The sequence below is a fragment of the Balaenoptera musculus genome, chromosome 7, assembly GCF_009873245.2.
Source record: "Balaenoptera musculus isolate JJ_BM4_2016_0621 chromosome 7, mBalMus1.pri.v3, whole genome shotgun sequence".
NCBI lineage: Eukaryota > Metazoa > Chordata > Mammalia > Artiodactyla > Balaenopteridae > Balaenoptera > Balaenoptera musculus.
In genome coordinates this window covers 105,724,909-105,740,406 of record NC_045791.1, presented here as the reverse complement: position 1 = coordinate 105,740,406, position 15,498 = coordinate 105,724,909, and the positions used below count along the sequence as shown (strand labels likewise).

General features: G+C 45.5%; 1 protein-coding gene across 3 annotated transcripts in view; it reads right to left on the bottom strand.

The window, feature by feature from the left end:
* The window catches only part of DIS3L2 (DIS3 like 3'-5' exoribonuclease 2), a 391,634-nt gene that overhangs the window by 135,713 nt on the left and 240,423 nt on the right, over positions 1–15,498 (bottom strand). For all 3 annotated transcript variants that reach the window (XM_036858529.1, XM_036858530.1, XM_036858528.1), the window contains exon 10: positions 6,967–7,046. In XM_036858529.1, coding sequence (XP_036714424.1) covers positions 6,967–7,046 — 80 coding nt within the window. The remainder of the gene's footprint in view (positions 1–6,966; positions 7,047–15,498) is intronic.

Sequence of the window (15,498 nt, the reverse complement as noted above, 5' to 3'; positions counted from 1 at the left end):
CAGTGAACAAAAGGACATCCCTTCTCCCGTAAAGCTTACCATCCAGGAGGACAGACCCACAAGAGTACCTTAAAGGGACTCGAGAAGCAGGGGGTGGTGGGCTGGGGAGAAGACTGTGGCAATAGTGGGGTCAGGAAGGGCCTCCCTGAGATGACGTCTGAGTAGAACTTAGAGTAGTGAGGGATCTGGGAGAAGGGGGTCCGGACAGAGGGAACAGAAAGTACAAAAGTGCTGAGGCAGGAGCAGCCTGGCATGTGAAGGACAACACCACGGCCATGTTGGCTGGAGGAGGGCGGGTGAGACAGGGGCTGTGGGGAACAAGGCTGGAGAGGCAGTTAGAGACCGCAGTAGGAAGATCAGAAAAAACAAACAAAAGAGACAGCAGTACGTCCCAGTAAGGACTTGGGTGTTTATCCTCGGCAGGACGAGAAGTCTTGGAGGACTAGAGCGGGGGAATGACCTGATCAGACCTACATTTTACAAGGACTGCCTTGGCTTCGATCCGTGGGAAGAAAAGGCCGACACGAGAGAGCGGGTAAGAGGCTCCTGCAGCGGCCCGGACCCCAAGTCCTGCCCCGATTTCCTGTCCCGGCTTGTGCCTCCCTCCAGTTCTGGCTCCTCAGCCTCTGCCTTGGTTGGGGCACTTGCTGCCTCTCAGAACTCAGACCATCTTAACACCACGCTCCATCCAGACTCCTCACTGCGGCCACAGAGATCTCTCCCACCTGCAAGTTGGAGGCTGACTCTCTCCTGCTGAAAGCTCTTTGCTTCCCATTACACTCAGGACAAGACTCCCACTGCGGAACGGAGCCTGCGAGCCCCTTTCCGGTCTTACCGCACAGGCTCCTCCCACCCCGTCTCGGTTCAGCCGCGTTCACTTCCGCTTCCTTTCGGTGCCGAAGTCTTTGTACCACGGGGCCTCCACACACTCTGTTCCCTTAGCTTAAAACGTTCCTCCTCCCCACTGTGTGGCTCGCCCCTGTTTATTCTTCAAACTGAGGTTTAAATACTGCAGTCCGTCCCCCCACACCCGCTCTCCATGAAGTCTAAACTTTCTAGCAGGGCCTACAAAAGAATTCATGATCTCCTCCCTGCTTTAGCTACGACTACCACCCCACTTGAACCTCACGGCCCAGATATTTCAAGTTCTGTGTGGTTCCCTCCAAAATACCAGGTATCTGGCGTCCTGGGACTTTGCACACACTCTTCCCCATGCCCGGGAACCCCCTCTCCTCTCGGCAGCCTGCGGACACCACCAGAGACTGACTCACTGAGCGCCTGCTCTGAGCCTCACACTGACAGGGGGTGTACGGGGGGAGGATAGATAAGAAACAAGATAGTCAATAGCGCGTCAGTGGGTGATGAGTGATGAGGAAAAAAGTAAAGCAAGGATGGTGGAGAGCGGGTGGGAGGGGAAGAAATTAGAGGCAGAGTGACTAGGGAAGGCCTTACTGAGAGAGCGACCCGCCTGATCTCCACTCAGCCACACGGCTCTCCAGGGAAAGAGCAATGCAGGCCAAGGGAACAGAGCGCAAAGGCTGAAGAGCACGGAAGGAAGGGGACTGGAGACTCCCATGAAGCGAGGGAGCAGAGAAGAAGAGTTAAAGAAGGCAACTAGAGAAAAGTAGCCCAAAAACTACAACCAAGAGTAAGTAGAGCCCCCTAAGTCCAAAGAAGAGTAGATGAAAAGCCAAACACTGCACACATGTTTGCTGAATTGAAGCCAGGGACAACCTGTGTCGCTGAACTTTCTGAAGCCACATAGCAGAGGGAGTAAGAAATAAATGGGAAGCAGGAAAGTAGCTGCAGCAAGTAGACTGCTCTTCAAGGTGTCCTGATGGACAAAGGAAGGTGTGAACACTCCTGAGGCTGTAGGGGGCTGAGGAAGGTCCTACAGGAATGGAGACTTCAGTTTGTGAGAGGAGGAAGTCAAACCAAAGGGAAACATAAGGGGCTGGGGTGAATGCCTGGTGGGGTAAGGTCTTCCCAGAGGTGAGGACAGAGCCCAGGAAGAGGGTTTGGCCTGGCTGCTGCGATTTGCTGGAACCTTGTACTCATAAGCTCCAGGACTCCCACCCATGCCCTCTTCCTTCCCAGGAGCAGATCCAGAGCCTTCATCTCTGCTCTTTGCTCATTAAAATTACTACCATCCATTCTATTGCTCAGGCTCTCCAGCCTAAGCCAGGGGAGCACAGTCTTTCCAGCTCCTACTTCCTCACTGCCTCCAAAGATGATCACTCGTGACAAGGACGCCCAGCAGGTGACACGTATAACCACACGGGGAAGTCCAGAGTTTAGGAATTCTATGAAATTCATACAGACTTTCTCCTAGTCTCTTGTTCCTATTCCCTAAGTGAGAAGGGCTCCCAGGAACAGAGCTCCCTAGTCCATCCTCCTCAGGGAAGGGAAAGGAAAGCCAGACAAGAGGCAAACCAGCAGGAAGACTGGCGCCCCCTACAGCAGTGCAGGTAGCGTGCATTCCCTTGGTCCCTCAGGCTGGATGATGACCTGAGCACTTCCTCATTCCTGGACAGGAGGACAGATCCCTCCTTCTTTGAGTCGGATGGCTGCCCTCTGTGGGGGTGGGAAAGACGAGCAGGTGGCTGAGCACAGGGGTGCGCTCCTTGGGTGGGATTTTCGTGGTTCAGAGGCGAAGGCAGCAAGGAGGAGAGACGGGCAAGAGGGATACGACTCTGGGTATCCAGCCCAGGCAATCCATCAGGACTTCTGCTAAGTTATCGTTAAGGTGTAAATTCCAATTTCCAAAAAGCCTCAGGGATGAATGGATTTGTTTATTTATTCTTCATTCATTCATCCGTTCACTCACTTTCCCCCAGTGGTTTTCAGTATACTCACAGAGCTGTATAACTCTGAGCTAGTAATTTCAGAACATTTTCATCACCCCCCCCAAAGAAACCCCAAACCCATTAGCAGTAGTCTCCACTCCCCCTTTCTCCAATCCTTCATTTCTAAGGTCTGGCTAGGATAACCCTGCCATGTTCAATGGCAGAGCACTCATTACAGAACCAAACATTAGAGAAACAAGACGCCAGAGCAGCAGGGAACATCAATTTCCTGTAGGATCTGTTGGGAGCCTGAATCAACTAAAAGCTGAATAAAGGTCCTGACTTGTCTGACTGATAATTTCCTCTCTCAGAGACTAGAGCAAAGCAGTGATGCAGGTTTAATTGAACAGAACAGGTGGCTGGAACTGGCTGGGAGAGAGTCACCGTGCCCTGGCAGCCAGGGAGGAGAAGTCTGGATACAGGCAGCCATTTACCTCAGAGCTCATAAAGGCAGAAGTAACGCCATGACATGGGAAATGGGTTCAAACTTAATAAGCTACAGGACATAGAAAAATATACAGGATGCTTAACTGGGAAGCTGTAATTCAGATATACATGACAGCCATTATCTAGTATCTGAGGCGTTGTCACATGAGAGGCAAGACTTATTCTATAGGCTCCCAAGGGGCATACATGGGACCAACGAGTGGAAAATTACAGGAAGACAGTGGTATTTCAGATCATTACAGGGAAGGATTTCCTGATAGTCACGCAATCTTAAGGCCAAATGGGCTGCCTGTAAGGTAGACAGTTAAAGTGCAACCTGGATATTCAGTAAGTAGATGCTGTAGAGGTAATCTGAAAACCAGAGGGTGATGTGACAACTGTGGCACTCCCACACTTGAGTGGTGAAGTCAACTGTGAGGTGTGTTGCAAAGGTCTGTTACAGTAATCGAACACTGGAGTGTGTGATTTACTGTCTTTAGGTTCTGGGTGATCATTATAACCAGTCTTACTCACTTGCATTATTAAATATCTTCTTGAGCTAAAGTGAAAGACTCCATGTTAAAGTTAGCGGGCTGGTTAATGCTCATGGGAATGTTGCCCTCGAGTGTGTTTATAGGCTGTAAGAGGTGAAAAATTACCGGGCTAGATGACTGGTAGAATCTCTTCCAAAGCTGAGATTCCTCAAGGGTAGAGGGCACCCCCTCCTCAGCCTTCCAACCTAAACATGACCTACTGGGGAGCAGGTGTCACTGTGTTTCTGCAGAATTCACCTGCAGACTGTAATGTCTAAATCTCGCACCTATAGGAGATACTGGTAACAAGTCCTGGGGGTTCTGAACTCTACAGAAAGGGAGAGTAAGAACTAAATAAATTACTTCTGTCTGTGCGTTTTATCTTCACAGAAGAGTCATTCAGATGATTTCAGTGGGACCAAAGGAAAGTTTAACCTTTATATTTTCTTTAAATAAAAATGGTTATAGATGACGTAAATATGCCCAGAAAACATTATTTGCTGTTTGAAACATTAAACTTTTTCTCCTCTAGGCAAGAATTGACATGAACTGGTAACTACCAGAACCTGAACTCAGCCAGCCTCACCCCAATCCAAACCGGAATGACTTTCACTTTTCATCTCCCTGGATAAATGGCCTTGGCAGAAACAGCTGTCACAAAGGCCAACTGTAGAAGTGCCACCATAAAAATGCTTGACTGCCCAACTCAGGCCTTTTCAGGCTCTTCCCCGACTCCTCTGCCATGTCCCTTTGCTGCTGCTCTGCCAAATGACCAGATGTTAATTACTCCCCTGGAATGCAAGAATAACTACGCAGATGGAAGGTATCTGATCACCTGGTACAGCGGCTACTGGGCAGCCTGTGATTTCTGGCACCTCATAATTTTTTTTTATTACAAAATTTTTTCATTATAAAGCTATTATTACCACATTGTAAAAATTTGGAAACTAGGGAAAAGAGAAAAATCACTTATGAACCCATCATCCTAATAAAATCACTGTTTGCATTTTGCTGAGTTATCTCCTCTTCTTCATGGCTCTCTGTGTATGATTAGATGGACTGCACACATTTAGCCTCCTCTGCAGAGCATTTGCAGCAGCTTATATAAACACATATCATCAGACACACAGCTCCATGTAGACATGCTCTCTCCGAAACCAGCTGGTCCTCCTGATTTCCCGATTTCTAACTTGTAGATGCCATCTCCTCGCCATCCAGGTTGAAACCTTTGCCCCATCTTGGATTCCCCTCCCTCAACTCCAAATCCATTTCCATTGATTCTCTTCTGTCATCACCCCTTCTTCACAGCTGTCCTCCCCACCCCCATTAATAATAATGCCACCACCTCCAGTCCAGTTTCTTCTACCTACATCTCTAAACAATTTTAATGTTTCTCTGACTCATTTCTCTGCCTCTGCTTCCTCTCCTTTTCCTTCATCTTGCACTGCTAAACAATTTCCCTCATTATGCATGCTCTCCCTGAACAGCAGATTGAAAACAATTGGTTTTAGATTGTCTGACAAAGCATATTCTTTGGTTGGAAATTTATAAACATGTACAACTTGTCCCCAATCAATCCTTCCTGCTCCACCTTTTCCCTACACGAAGCCTCTGCTGGTAAGCTGGCACCCTAGACGTGACGTGTAGCATGTGGAGTGAGTGGGGCAAGGCACGTGCCTGCTCCCTGGTGTCCCTGCAAGGGGAATACCGTGTGGGCCAGCTGAGATGGGCTAACAGGGATTAGGCCTACCCTTCCACCAGTAACAACTATAGAAGTGGCCAAAATAAACGAAGCAACTGTTTCCAAGCATTAGGCTACAAACAGAGCAGGGCTATGAAGCTGGAGAGAAAGGAAATACAGGAAGTGAGGTCCAGTGTCACCTGGCTTTCTGCCGGGGGGGCACTTTTCAACTGGGGCTCAGGGAAGTGGATGTGAGAGTGATATGCCCAAGCCTTTCCATGCAGCAAAGATTGCTCAGGATATAAGAAACCAACGTAGTATTTGCTTTTTAAAGTAGGCTGCTTAAACTTTAGATTTAAAAAATATATAATTCCTCTGAAATTTCCATGGGAACTTTTTTTCTCTCTTTATGCTTTATCTTCCTTTCAATTTTCTTTAGTTGTAAACACTGAGCACCATTGCCCACAGTTCCAAGGAAGACTCACTAAAAGGAGATGAAAGCATCTCTGGGCAGTGATGTTTCCTGTCTCTCAGCTTTGTATCTACTGAAGCTCACTGTCTTTTATGGAGAAGAGGCAACATGCTGAGCCCATGAAGTTCTGCATTAATGGAATACGTGAACATCTCTGCAGTGTCTGCCAAGACCAGGCCACCGGGCCACCAACACTGTGCAGGAGACTGAAGCCGCAAGACTGCATGCCATCATGGGCAAGCCATCAAAGGCCACGTGAGTGCCAAAGCCCTATCGGAGGAGAACTAAAGCCACAGCAGTCACCAGACCCCACCCCAGTGAGGGGCAGGCAGCAGCTCCAGACTCTCAGCGGCTCATCTGGAGGGCCATTAGGAAGGCAAGGCTAGGGTTTGCTCTTTTCATACCTCACACATTTTCCCCTCCCCCTATGATAGTTTTCAAAGACCACTGGCATTCAAGCCCACTTTTTCCTTTCTGGCTCCATCCCAAAAGAATGTTGCAGGAGCCTCTAACAGCTGCCTTCTGCAACTTGCTGGACAGATGAAGACCTACGCGGGGCGGAGCAAGCTTCTCCAGCTCAGGCCTTGAGGGGCTTCCTCAGGGGAGGCGTTCCTGCCGCTTCTGCTGAGCACGTCTTTGGACAGCACCCCTTGAATCACCCCAGTGTGTCGTTCAATTCAGGTAAAAAAACTCTGTGCTTCTCCGAAGCAGAGCTTAGGGGCCTTCTTTAACACATTATGCCCTCACTGCAGCCTCCTGCAGGGCCAGGCCTGAAATTAGTTCTTCTGCCCGCGCTGCTGTCCCTTCTGAGGCCTGAGAAGGGTCCTAGCAAGGGGACATTTCTTATTCTCACTCTCACTGAAGTCAGTGGGCAGCGCAATCTTTGGGTCACATACTGTGCAGGCTCAGGGGCCTACGGCAAGCTCAGGGAGTACCAGGCAGCCAGGCTGGCCACACAGGGGTGCACGCTGCCTGCCACCTAGAGGGGGAGAAAAGCTTCCAGCCTACCGTCAGCGATGGGCTTGCAGGAGAGGGCGTCGTCGAGGTCTCGGGCAGTTGATGGGTCGATGGTGAAGACACAGTCTTTTCTAGGGAAGATTGAAGACATAATTAGCAAGGCCACTAATAACGGAAACTTTACCCCACTGTAGTACAGCTTTAAAGAACAGCTCTTTTGCAAATATATAAATGGTAGACAAAGTGGGGAGTAACTTCCCTCTTGTCCCTCTAACAGGGGATCTTTAACAAAACGTAAACTGGGGGACGATAACAAGGCTCCGTACTGTCTCTGAGTGTCTTTCTCTTCCTCTCTGCTGACTGGCCCCTACTTCTCCTTGATCCTGAGTTAGAACAGGTGTGCGCAGGTGGAAGTGAGGCAGCTTCCATGAATGAGGCTTCCCAAGACGTTACCTGACAAGAGGGGCAAGTCCCTTTGGCAAATTACTCTCCAACAGTCAGTTCTTTCTTCTGCCTCCCTCTTCCTCAGTGGCTGATGGGAACCTGTCCTTCAAGGATTATATGAGGATGATTTACTGCTCCTTCTCCTATCTTGCAAAAGTGGGGTGTGCCAAAGAATAAACCATCTGGCTTGTGACACAGGGGGATGGGACTCAAGAATAGGTTCTGCAGAAAACTCTGGGCCCATACAGTTAGCCATGATGCAATTCTACTTGGAAATGGCCCTAATCACAGTTTATTTCCATGAAATAATCATATACTTCATCCAAGCTCACATAATTAAGTACACCCTATGCCTATTTATCTCCACACAGTATTCCTATGCACATCTCATTCTTAATCTGTGAAGCCCCTGGACATTCTCATTTTGCTTTAGAATTTCCCAAATAACATGACCCACCCAACCTACCCATTCACACCATACAAATACCTAAGATTTGGGCAGTTGGTCCTAAGTTCTCCACACCTCCTGCCCCGTCTCCCGAGGCACTGGCCTGGAAGTCAGGGTGTTCAGCAGGAACCAGCCTCCCTTCCCCATACACAGGCTCTCTAGTCAGCATTCCCTGCTCCCACTGGACTCTCCTCAAGTTCTTCCTCCATTCCCTCCAGTACTATCAGCCCCACTGCTGCCATTCCCCGGTCCCCTCCTGCCTCATCAACACTGATGATGGTGGACATCCTGGCAGTCACCACAGTTAGTTGGCTTTGTTCTTAAAGTCTTATTTCCCATGTTGCTCTTCTGCTCAAAACTTCCCCAAAGCCCTCAGAGGCTGCCCAGCAGCTCTGGGTGCTGGGCTGCAAAGCTCTCGGGGCCTTCCTTTACCTGTCCCCTTACTGCTCCGTTCCCTCACTCCTGAAAACCCTCACCAGCCCTCTCTGATCCTCCACACTGATCATCTCACCACCATAACACTTTGACTCTAAGACAGTATTAATTCTAGGACACACTATCAATTCAATAATAGCTTTTTGGGGAAACAAAAACCCCGACCACGTTAAATATATACATTGATTTTAAAGTACTTCAGGATTTCAGAAATGTCAAGATTTTTTTTAAAAAAGACTCTTAAATGGTAAGTGGATAAATGGATAACCAAACTATGGTACATCTACACCATGGAATACCACTGAGCAACAAAAAGGAACAAATTACTCATACACGCAACAACTTGGATGAATCTCAAAGGTATTATGTCAAGGAAGCCACTCTCACAAGCTTACACACTCTATGATTCCATTTATATGACATTCTCAAAAAGACAAAATTATATAACAGAGACACAAGTGATTTTCAGGGCTTGGGGAAGGTAGGATTAGAAAGGGGTGCTTGTTCTGAGGGAATGGAGCTTTTCTGTATCTTGATTGTGGTGGTGGCTACATGAACCTATACGTGTCAACATTCATAGAACTGTACAACAAATAAAGGTCAATTTTACTGTTTATTAATGTAAATTTTTTTTTTAATTTTAAATGTGATTTCTGAATCAAGGAAAGTAAAAAAAATTGTTAATAGAATTGATTGATGGGTAGTAGAATTATGGATTAATATTTTTCCTTTATACTTGTCCATATTTTTCAAATTTGCACTATGATTAAGTATTAGTATTATAAGTGGAAAAAATTAACACTGTATAAAATCTCCTCCAATCAAAAAATAATCAGATACATAATACTGCTTATAAGGATATTCAACAATCTTATAGACTCCTATTGCTTAATATAGTTAATAGCTTTAAAATGATGAATCTGGTAAAACTATCTACTCACTGGTACACTAAGAAAAGGGGAGAGGGAAAGGTGGGTGCCACTCAGGTGGAGGAATGAGAGCACTTAGAGCACAGTCCCAGGAAGAGTGCTTCATCAGAAGATCCACTCTTCTCACTAAACATCTCAAGAATAGGCACATACAGTGTGGGGAACATAAATGCTGAGGTCTCAGGAGATAAAGAAATAATTTGTCTCACTATGTAAAAGAAACTGTAATTACACAAGAGTGCCAGAGGAAAAGAGAAACACCGATGTCCCCTGGAAAGCAAGCTCTTGGAGGGCTTTGTGTTACAGTGCTATGAACAGAGGTTGCAACTCACCAATGTTTGTTAAATGAATGAATGCATGCATGCTGACAGGAAGAGACAAGGAAGTGAAATTAATCCTGATACCATGGTAATGGGCTCTAAATTGGTGAGGATCTTGAACTTGATTCACAAGGTAAAGAAGGAACTGTCTGCTTCTTGTTCCTTTTTGTATCCCCCATAAAAGCCAGCAAAATGCACTGTATATCCTGAGTACTCAATAAATACCTGTTGAACTGAAACTGAAATGTTAGACTTGGTGGTGGGAAAGTTTGGGTTCTCCACCAACCATCATAATGACAACACAAGAAACTGAAAGAATGTTCCTCAAGTTAAAATAAAAAATACTCTTAGCTTGATGGGGGCCACAGTTTACTGGTTTACTTGGAGAGTTGACTGGGAAGTTATACTTTCTTAAAATCAAATGTCTCTGGGTGTTTTGAGACTTTTATTTCTATGAATGAATAATAATGCCCATTAAAACACTTCCAGCCTCAAATCAATTCAGCCATGTGTGACACAGTAAAACTTTAAGGCTTCAACTATTAGTTTGTAAATGTCATTTCTGAGAGGGCCCACACATCGTTTCTGAGAAAAACCTTAGACTAGCCTGTAAGCACTCAAACCAATCCTCTACTACACTTTTTTAAGAAAATCTGCTCTTAAGCCAGAAAAATAAATGTCTAAATTAAAACAACTCTGGACATAAATCACAGCAAGATCTCTTTTGACCCACCTCCTAGAGTAATGGAAATAAAAACAAAAATAAACAAATGGGACTTAATTAAACTCAAAAGCTTTTGCACAGCAAAGGAAACTATAAACAAGACGAAAAGACAACCCTCAGAATGGGAGAAAATATTTGCAAACAAATCAACAGACAAAGGATTAATCTCCAAAATATATAAACAGCTCATGCAGCTCAATACTAAAAAAACAAACAACCCAATCAAAAAACGGGCAGAAGACCTAAATAGATATTTCTCCAAAGAAGACATACAGATGGCCAAGCAGCACATGAAAAGCTGCTCAACATCACTAATTATTAGAGAAATGCAAATCAAAACTACAATGAGGTATCACCTTACACCAGTCAGAATGGGCATCATCAGAAAATCTACAAACAAATGCTGGAGAGGGTGTGGAGAAAAGGGAACCCTCTTGCACTGTTGGTGGGAATGTAAATTGATACAGCCACTATGGAGAACAATATGGAGGTTCCTTAAAAAACTAAAAATAGAATTACCAGATGACCCAGCAATCCCACTATTGGCCATATACCCAGAGAAAACCATAATTCAAAAAGACACATGCACCCCAATGTTCACTGCAGCACTATTTACAATAGCCAGCTCATGGAAGCAACCTAAATGCCCAACGAAAGACGAACGGATAAAGAAGATGTGGTACATATATACAATGGAATATTACTCAGCAAGGAATGAAACTGGGTCATCTGTAGAGACGTGGATGGACCTAGAGACTGTCATACAGAATGAAGTAAGTCAGAAAGAGAAAAACAAATATCGTATATTAACGCACATATATGGAATCTAGAAAAATGGTACAGATGAACTGGTTTGCAAGGCAGAAATAGAGACACAGATGTAGAGAATGTATGGACACCAAGGGGGGAAAGGCAGGGGGGTGGGATGAATTGGGAGATTGGGATTGACATATATACACTAATATGTATAAAATAGATAACTAGCAAGAACCTACTGTATAAAAATAAATAAAATAGGGCTTCCCTGGTGGCGCAGTGGTTAAGAATCCACCTGTCAATGCAGGGGACACGGGTTCGAGCCCTGGTCTGGGAAGATCCCACATGCCGCGGAGCAACTCGGCCCGTGAGCCACAATTACTGAGCCTGCGTGTCTGGAGCCTGTGCTCCGCAACAAGAGAGACCGTGATAGTGAGAGGCCCGCGCACCACGATGAAGAGTGGCCCCCGCTTGCCACAACTAGAGAAAGCCCTCGCACAGAAACGAAGACCCAACACAGCCATACATACAGCCATACATACATACATAAAAAGAATGTAAGCAGACAAGAATATCATTAAAAAAAAAAAAAATTAAAAAAAAAAAAAAAGAGTGGCCCCCGTTTGCCACAACTAGAGAAAGCCCTCGCACAGAAACGAAGACACAACACAGCCATAAATAAATAAATAAATAAATTTTATAAACAAATAAATAAATAAATAAAATTTAAAAAAATTAACCACCACACACAAAAAATAATTAAAAAATAAAAATAAAACAACTCTGAGGAATGGTACTCAGGAAAACTTGCTGGAAGACATACCATCCAAACATTATTTTTGATCAGGGGTCGGCAAACTACAGCTCACAGACCAAATTGGGCCTGCCACCTGTTTCTGAATGGTCTGCAAGCTAAGAATGGTTTTCGTCTTTTTAAATGATTGAAAAAAAATAAGAAGAAGAAGAAAAATATTATTTCATGACACGTGAAAATTATATGAAGTTCAAATTTCAGTATACATAAATGAAGCTCTATTGGAATCCAGTCATGCTCTTTGGATACAATGGCAGCCCTGGGTAGAGTAGTTCTGACAGGACTGTATGCTAAAATATCTATCTGACCCTTAGCAGAAAGTTTGTTGATCCCTGTTTTAGATCAGTGTTTCCCAGTAAGTGTTTTAATTTTTTTTAAAAGGTCTTGTGATTAAATCAGTTTGGTAAATGCTGAGCCAATTTCTTTTTCTTTTTTTTTTAAAATTAATTTATTTAATTTATTTTATTTTTAGCTGTGTTGAGTCTTCGTTGCTGCGCGCGGGCTGTCTCTAGTTGCGGCGAGTGGGGGCTACTCTTCGTTGTGGTGCGTGGGCTTCTCATTGCAGTGGCTTCTCTTGTTGCAGAGCTTGGGCTCTAGGTGAGCAGGCTTCAACAGTTGTGGCACGCAGGCTCAGGAGTTGTGGCTTGCGGGCTCTAGAGAGCAGGCTCAGTAGTTGTGGCGCACGGGCTTAGTTGCTCCGCAGCCTGTGGGATCTTCCCAGACCAGGGCTCGAACCCGTGTTCCCTGCATTGGCAGGAGGATTCTTAACCTCTGCACCACCAGGGAAGTCCCAATTTTTTAATAGTAGGACTTCTCAGAGCCTTCAGTATGCTGGTATCGCATAGTTCTTGCCAGAACCATTTGATCTTGGCACTTTTTTGTGGCACAGAATCTCCCAGACACCTTTGAAAGGTGATAAACTAGACTGAAACACCCTGCACAGGCCTCCCGTGGAGTCCTTGTCACATGGGGCCTTACCAGCAAGCCTACCCCATGGAATACTACAAGAAGTCAAACAAGTGGCTATGCTATTCGCTGCAGGGAAGCTGATGAGGGCCTTGCTCATTTGCTCACTCAGTGCCCCTTTTATGAGCACTTACGGAGCAAGTTTATGCAGTGCAAGGACTCACTCTTCTTCTCTTGAGCTGATGGTTTGCTGGTACCTTACACACATGTGAATTTTATCCTTTTTTTTTTTTTTTTTTTAATTTTATCCTTTTAAGTTTCCTTCTTTGCTTTGCCTGCTAGAAAACTCAGAAAAACACGTGTGATCTGTTTCCAGAGGATCTTATTTGTAGTTTGAACTTTGTGAACTAACCTTTATCCTGGGTGTACCTAATTTTCCTATTCGTATAATCCTTTTGCCCTGTAGCCGAATTTAAAAATTATTCATTGCATTATATGTTTATCTGCAAGTTGCCTTAAATCATTAAAAAAAAAAAAACAACTAGGGTACAAAAACATACACACATATATTGAGGAGTTACATTTCAGAATCACGTGTTGAGGGGATGCTGGAAGAAAGAGAGACATTCAGCATAGGCTTCTAAGAGAACTAACTTCTAGACAGAGTAAAACTTGGAGAGCTCCCAGCAAGTATTTGTACTGTAGCGGTGGACTCCAAACTTGCTCTCTCGCTATGGAAAATTGGGAGAAGCAAGGGAACAGTGAGTGACCCTGACAAACCCCAGTCCTCAGTGCTGAGAGCCAGTGATTTAATCTGTTGTCATCACCACAATTACGAATCGGCCACGATGTGGTGCAGGAGGGCTCCTCCTGGTTGTGGGCCGCAGCGGCTGCGGGCTGCTGGCCTCAGCACTTGGGAGCCCGGCCCCACAGGGGCAGTGCTCCATGCAGCTGTTAAACTCCGTTAACATGCTTTTGGGATTTTACTGGCTCCTTTTCTGGAAGGCTTTGGTCTCACAACCTGCAGGGAGCAGCCTGGCCTGCCAGCTTTTAGAACCTGTGAGACCAAATATTTAAAGAGTTCCGCAACAATGGTTAGAAAGAAGCTAACCCTGACCCACAGAAAATAGAGTGCCAGGTGGGGGAGGGAAAGAATGAGGCTCCAGTGCATGAGGCTGCAGAATTCCAGTTCAGAGCAGCATTATGTAACCAGAATTTCTGAAGGCACGTGACTGAAGGGCTTAGTCGAACTTTTTAAAGTGACAGAAAACTTCGAAGATTGTTTTACTCGAAGCCATTGGTCCGAGAAAAGAACACATGAAGAATAACTAAAAGCCTTCTATAATCCATTATGACCTGGCCAAGAATCCCAGGAAATAACAAAAGCATAGAAAGAACTTCTGTTCCTCTGTCACTCACACACTCTTCCTCTGACCTTGCGTCCTCTTCCTCCTCAGGGGACCAACATCTCTACCTCCTTGCAGCTGGAAGCAGCTGTCTAGTCTCCACAGCAACATTTACTCACCACGTTGTCACCATTTACCTCACTGGATTTTGGCCATGGCCCCTACGACATCACAGAAATTGCTCTCCCCAAGGTCATGGCTGCTGCCAGATTAATCATCTTAAAGCATGTGCTTGGTAAAAAAGCCTTCATCAACTCCTTACTGACTAAAATAGAAATTCAGCTTAGAATTCAAAGCCTTTCATGATATGGCCCCGGCCTGTATTTTTCTAGTCAGATTGCACACTCCCAACGTGTACCTTGTATGACAAACTTTTCTCTACACCCTCTGGTCCCTGAAACACTGTTCGTGCTGTTCCCAACATTAGGACATTTATCCCACCAATCTCCAATGTCTAAGACCTACCTAACTTCTAAAGGCCTGGCTGCAATGCCATCTTTTTTCCAGGGAACCTTCATGGCTCCAGAGAGTAGAAGCTGCCTCTCCCCCAGCTGCCCTGCCCATGCCTGCAACCTGCCCCAGTTCAATGGCACTGACCACTACCCCTGGCATGCTGGTGGTTACTTATGGACATGTCTTATCACTGTGACAAGGCTGAGAGCTCCTCAAGGTCTGGCTCTGATCCTGACCTATCTGTGTATCTCTTCCAGCACACTGAAGGCACACATGTAATGAATAGCTGATGGATACGTGAATGAAAAAATGACCAAAGGGCTCTCTTTAGCACTTTTCCATTCAATTTTGCCACTGTGACTTGGGAAATACACTTAGGATTAGAACTCATGACCTCCTGGCGTCCAACCCTGTGGTCACACCACAGTGTTACTGTTTCCAAGGGTGTCCTTTTCTGTCTTCATCCCATCTTCTTTTCTCATAAAACAGTGTTTTACAAACTGTGGTTCAGGGACCAATTCCAGACTAACAAAATTTATAGAGGCCCTCCTCTGTCCATGACTCTGGGTTTGTCTCCTTGCTCACAAGCAATTCTGGTGAGGAGGATCTGGGTCAGTGATGGTGAATGGGTGAAAAGGGATGGAAAGTATTTAAGAAATAACCTTAGGAGGATAAAGAGTACAGTTTTTACCACTTTCTTAGATTAGATGGTATCAGAGTTTATATAGAAACCAGATAATTTTATGTAAACCGGAGCAGGAAAAATAACTAAAGAGCTGGAGCCTTCAACCACGGTAATGCGTCTCTACGGAGCACCACGTGGGGAGTCCAGCCAGATGGGTGCTAGGACGAACCAGTCAAGTCAGACGCTGAACTCAGCTGAGCTTCCCTTTCACACTGACTTTCCTCAGGGATGGGCCGACCTCTCCTCTCGAAGGCCAAGGGAGC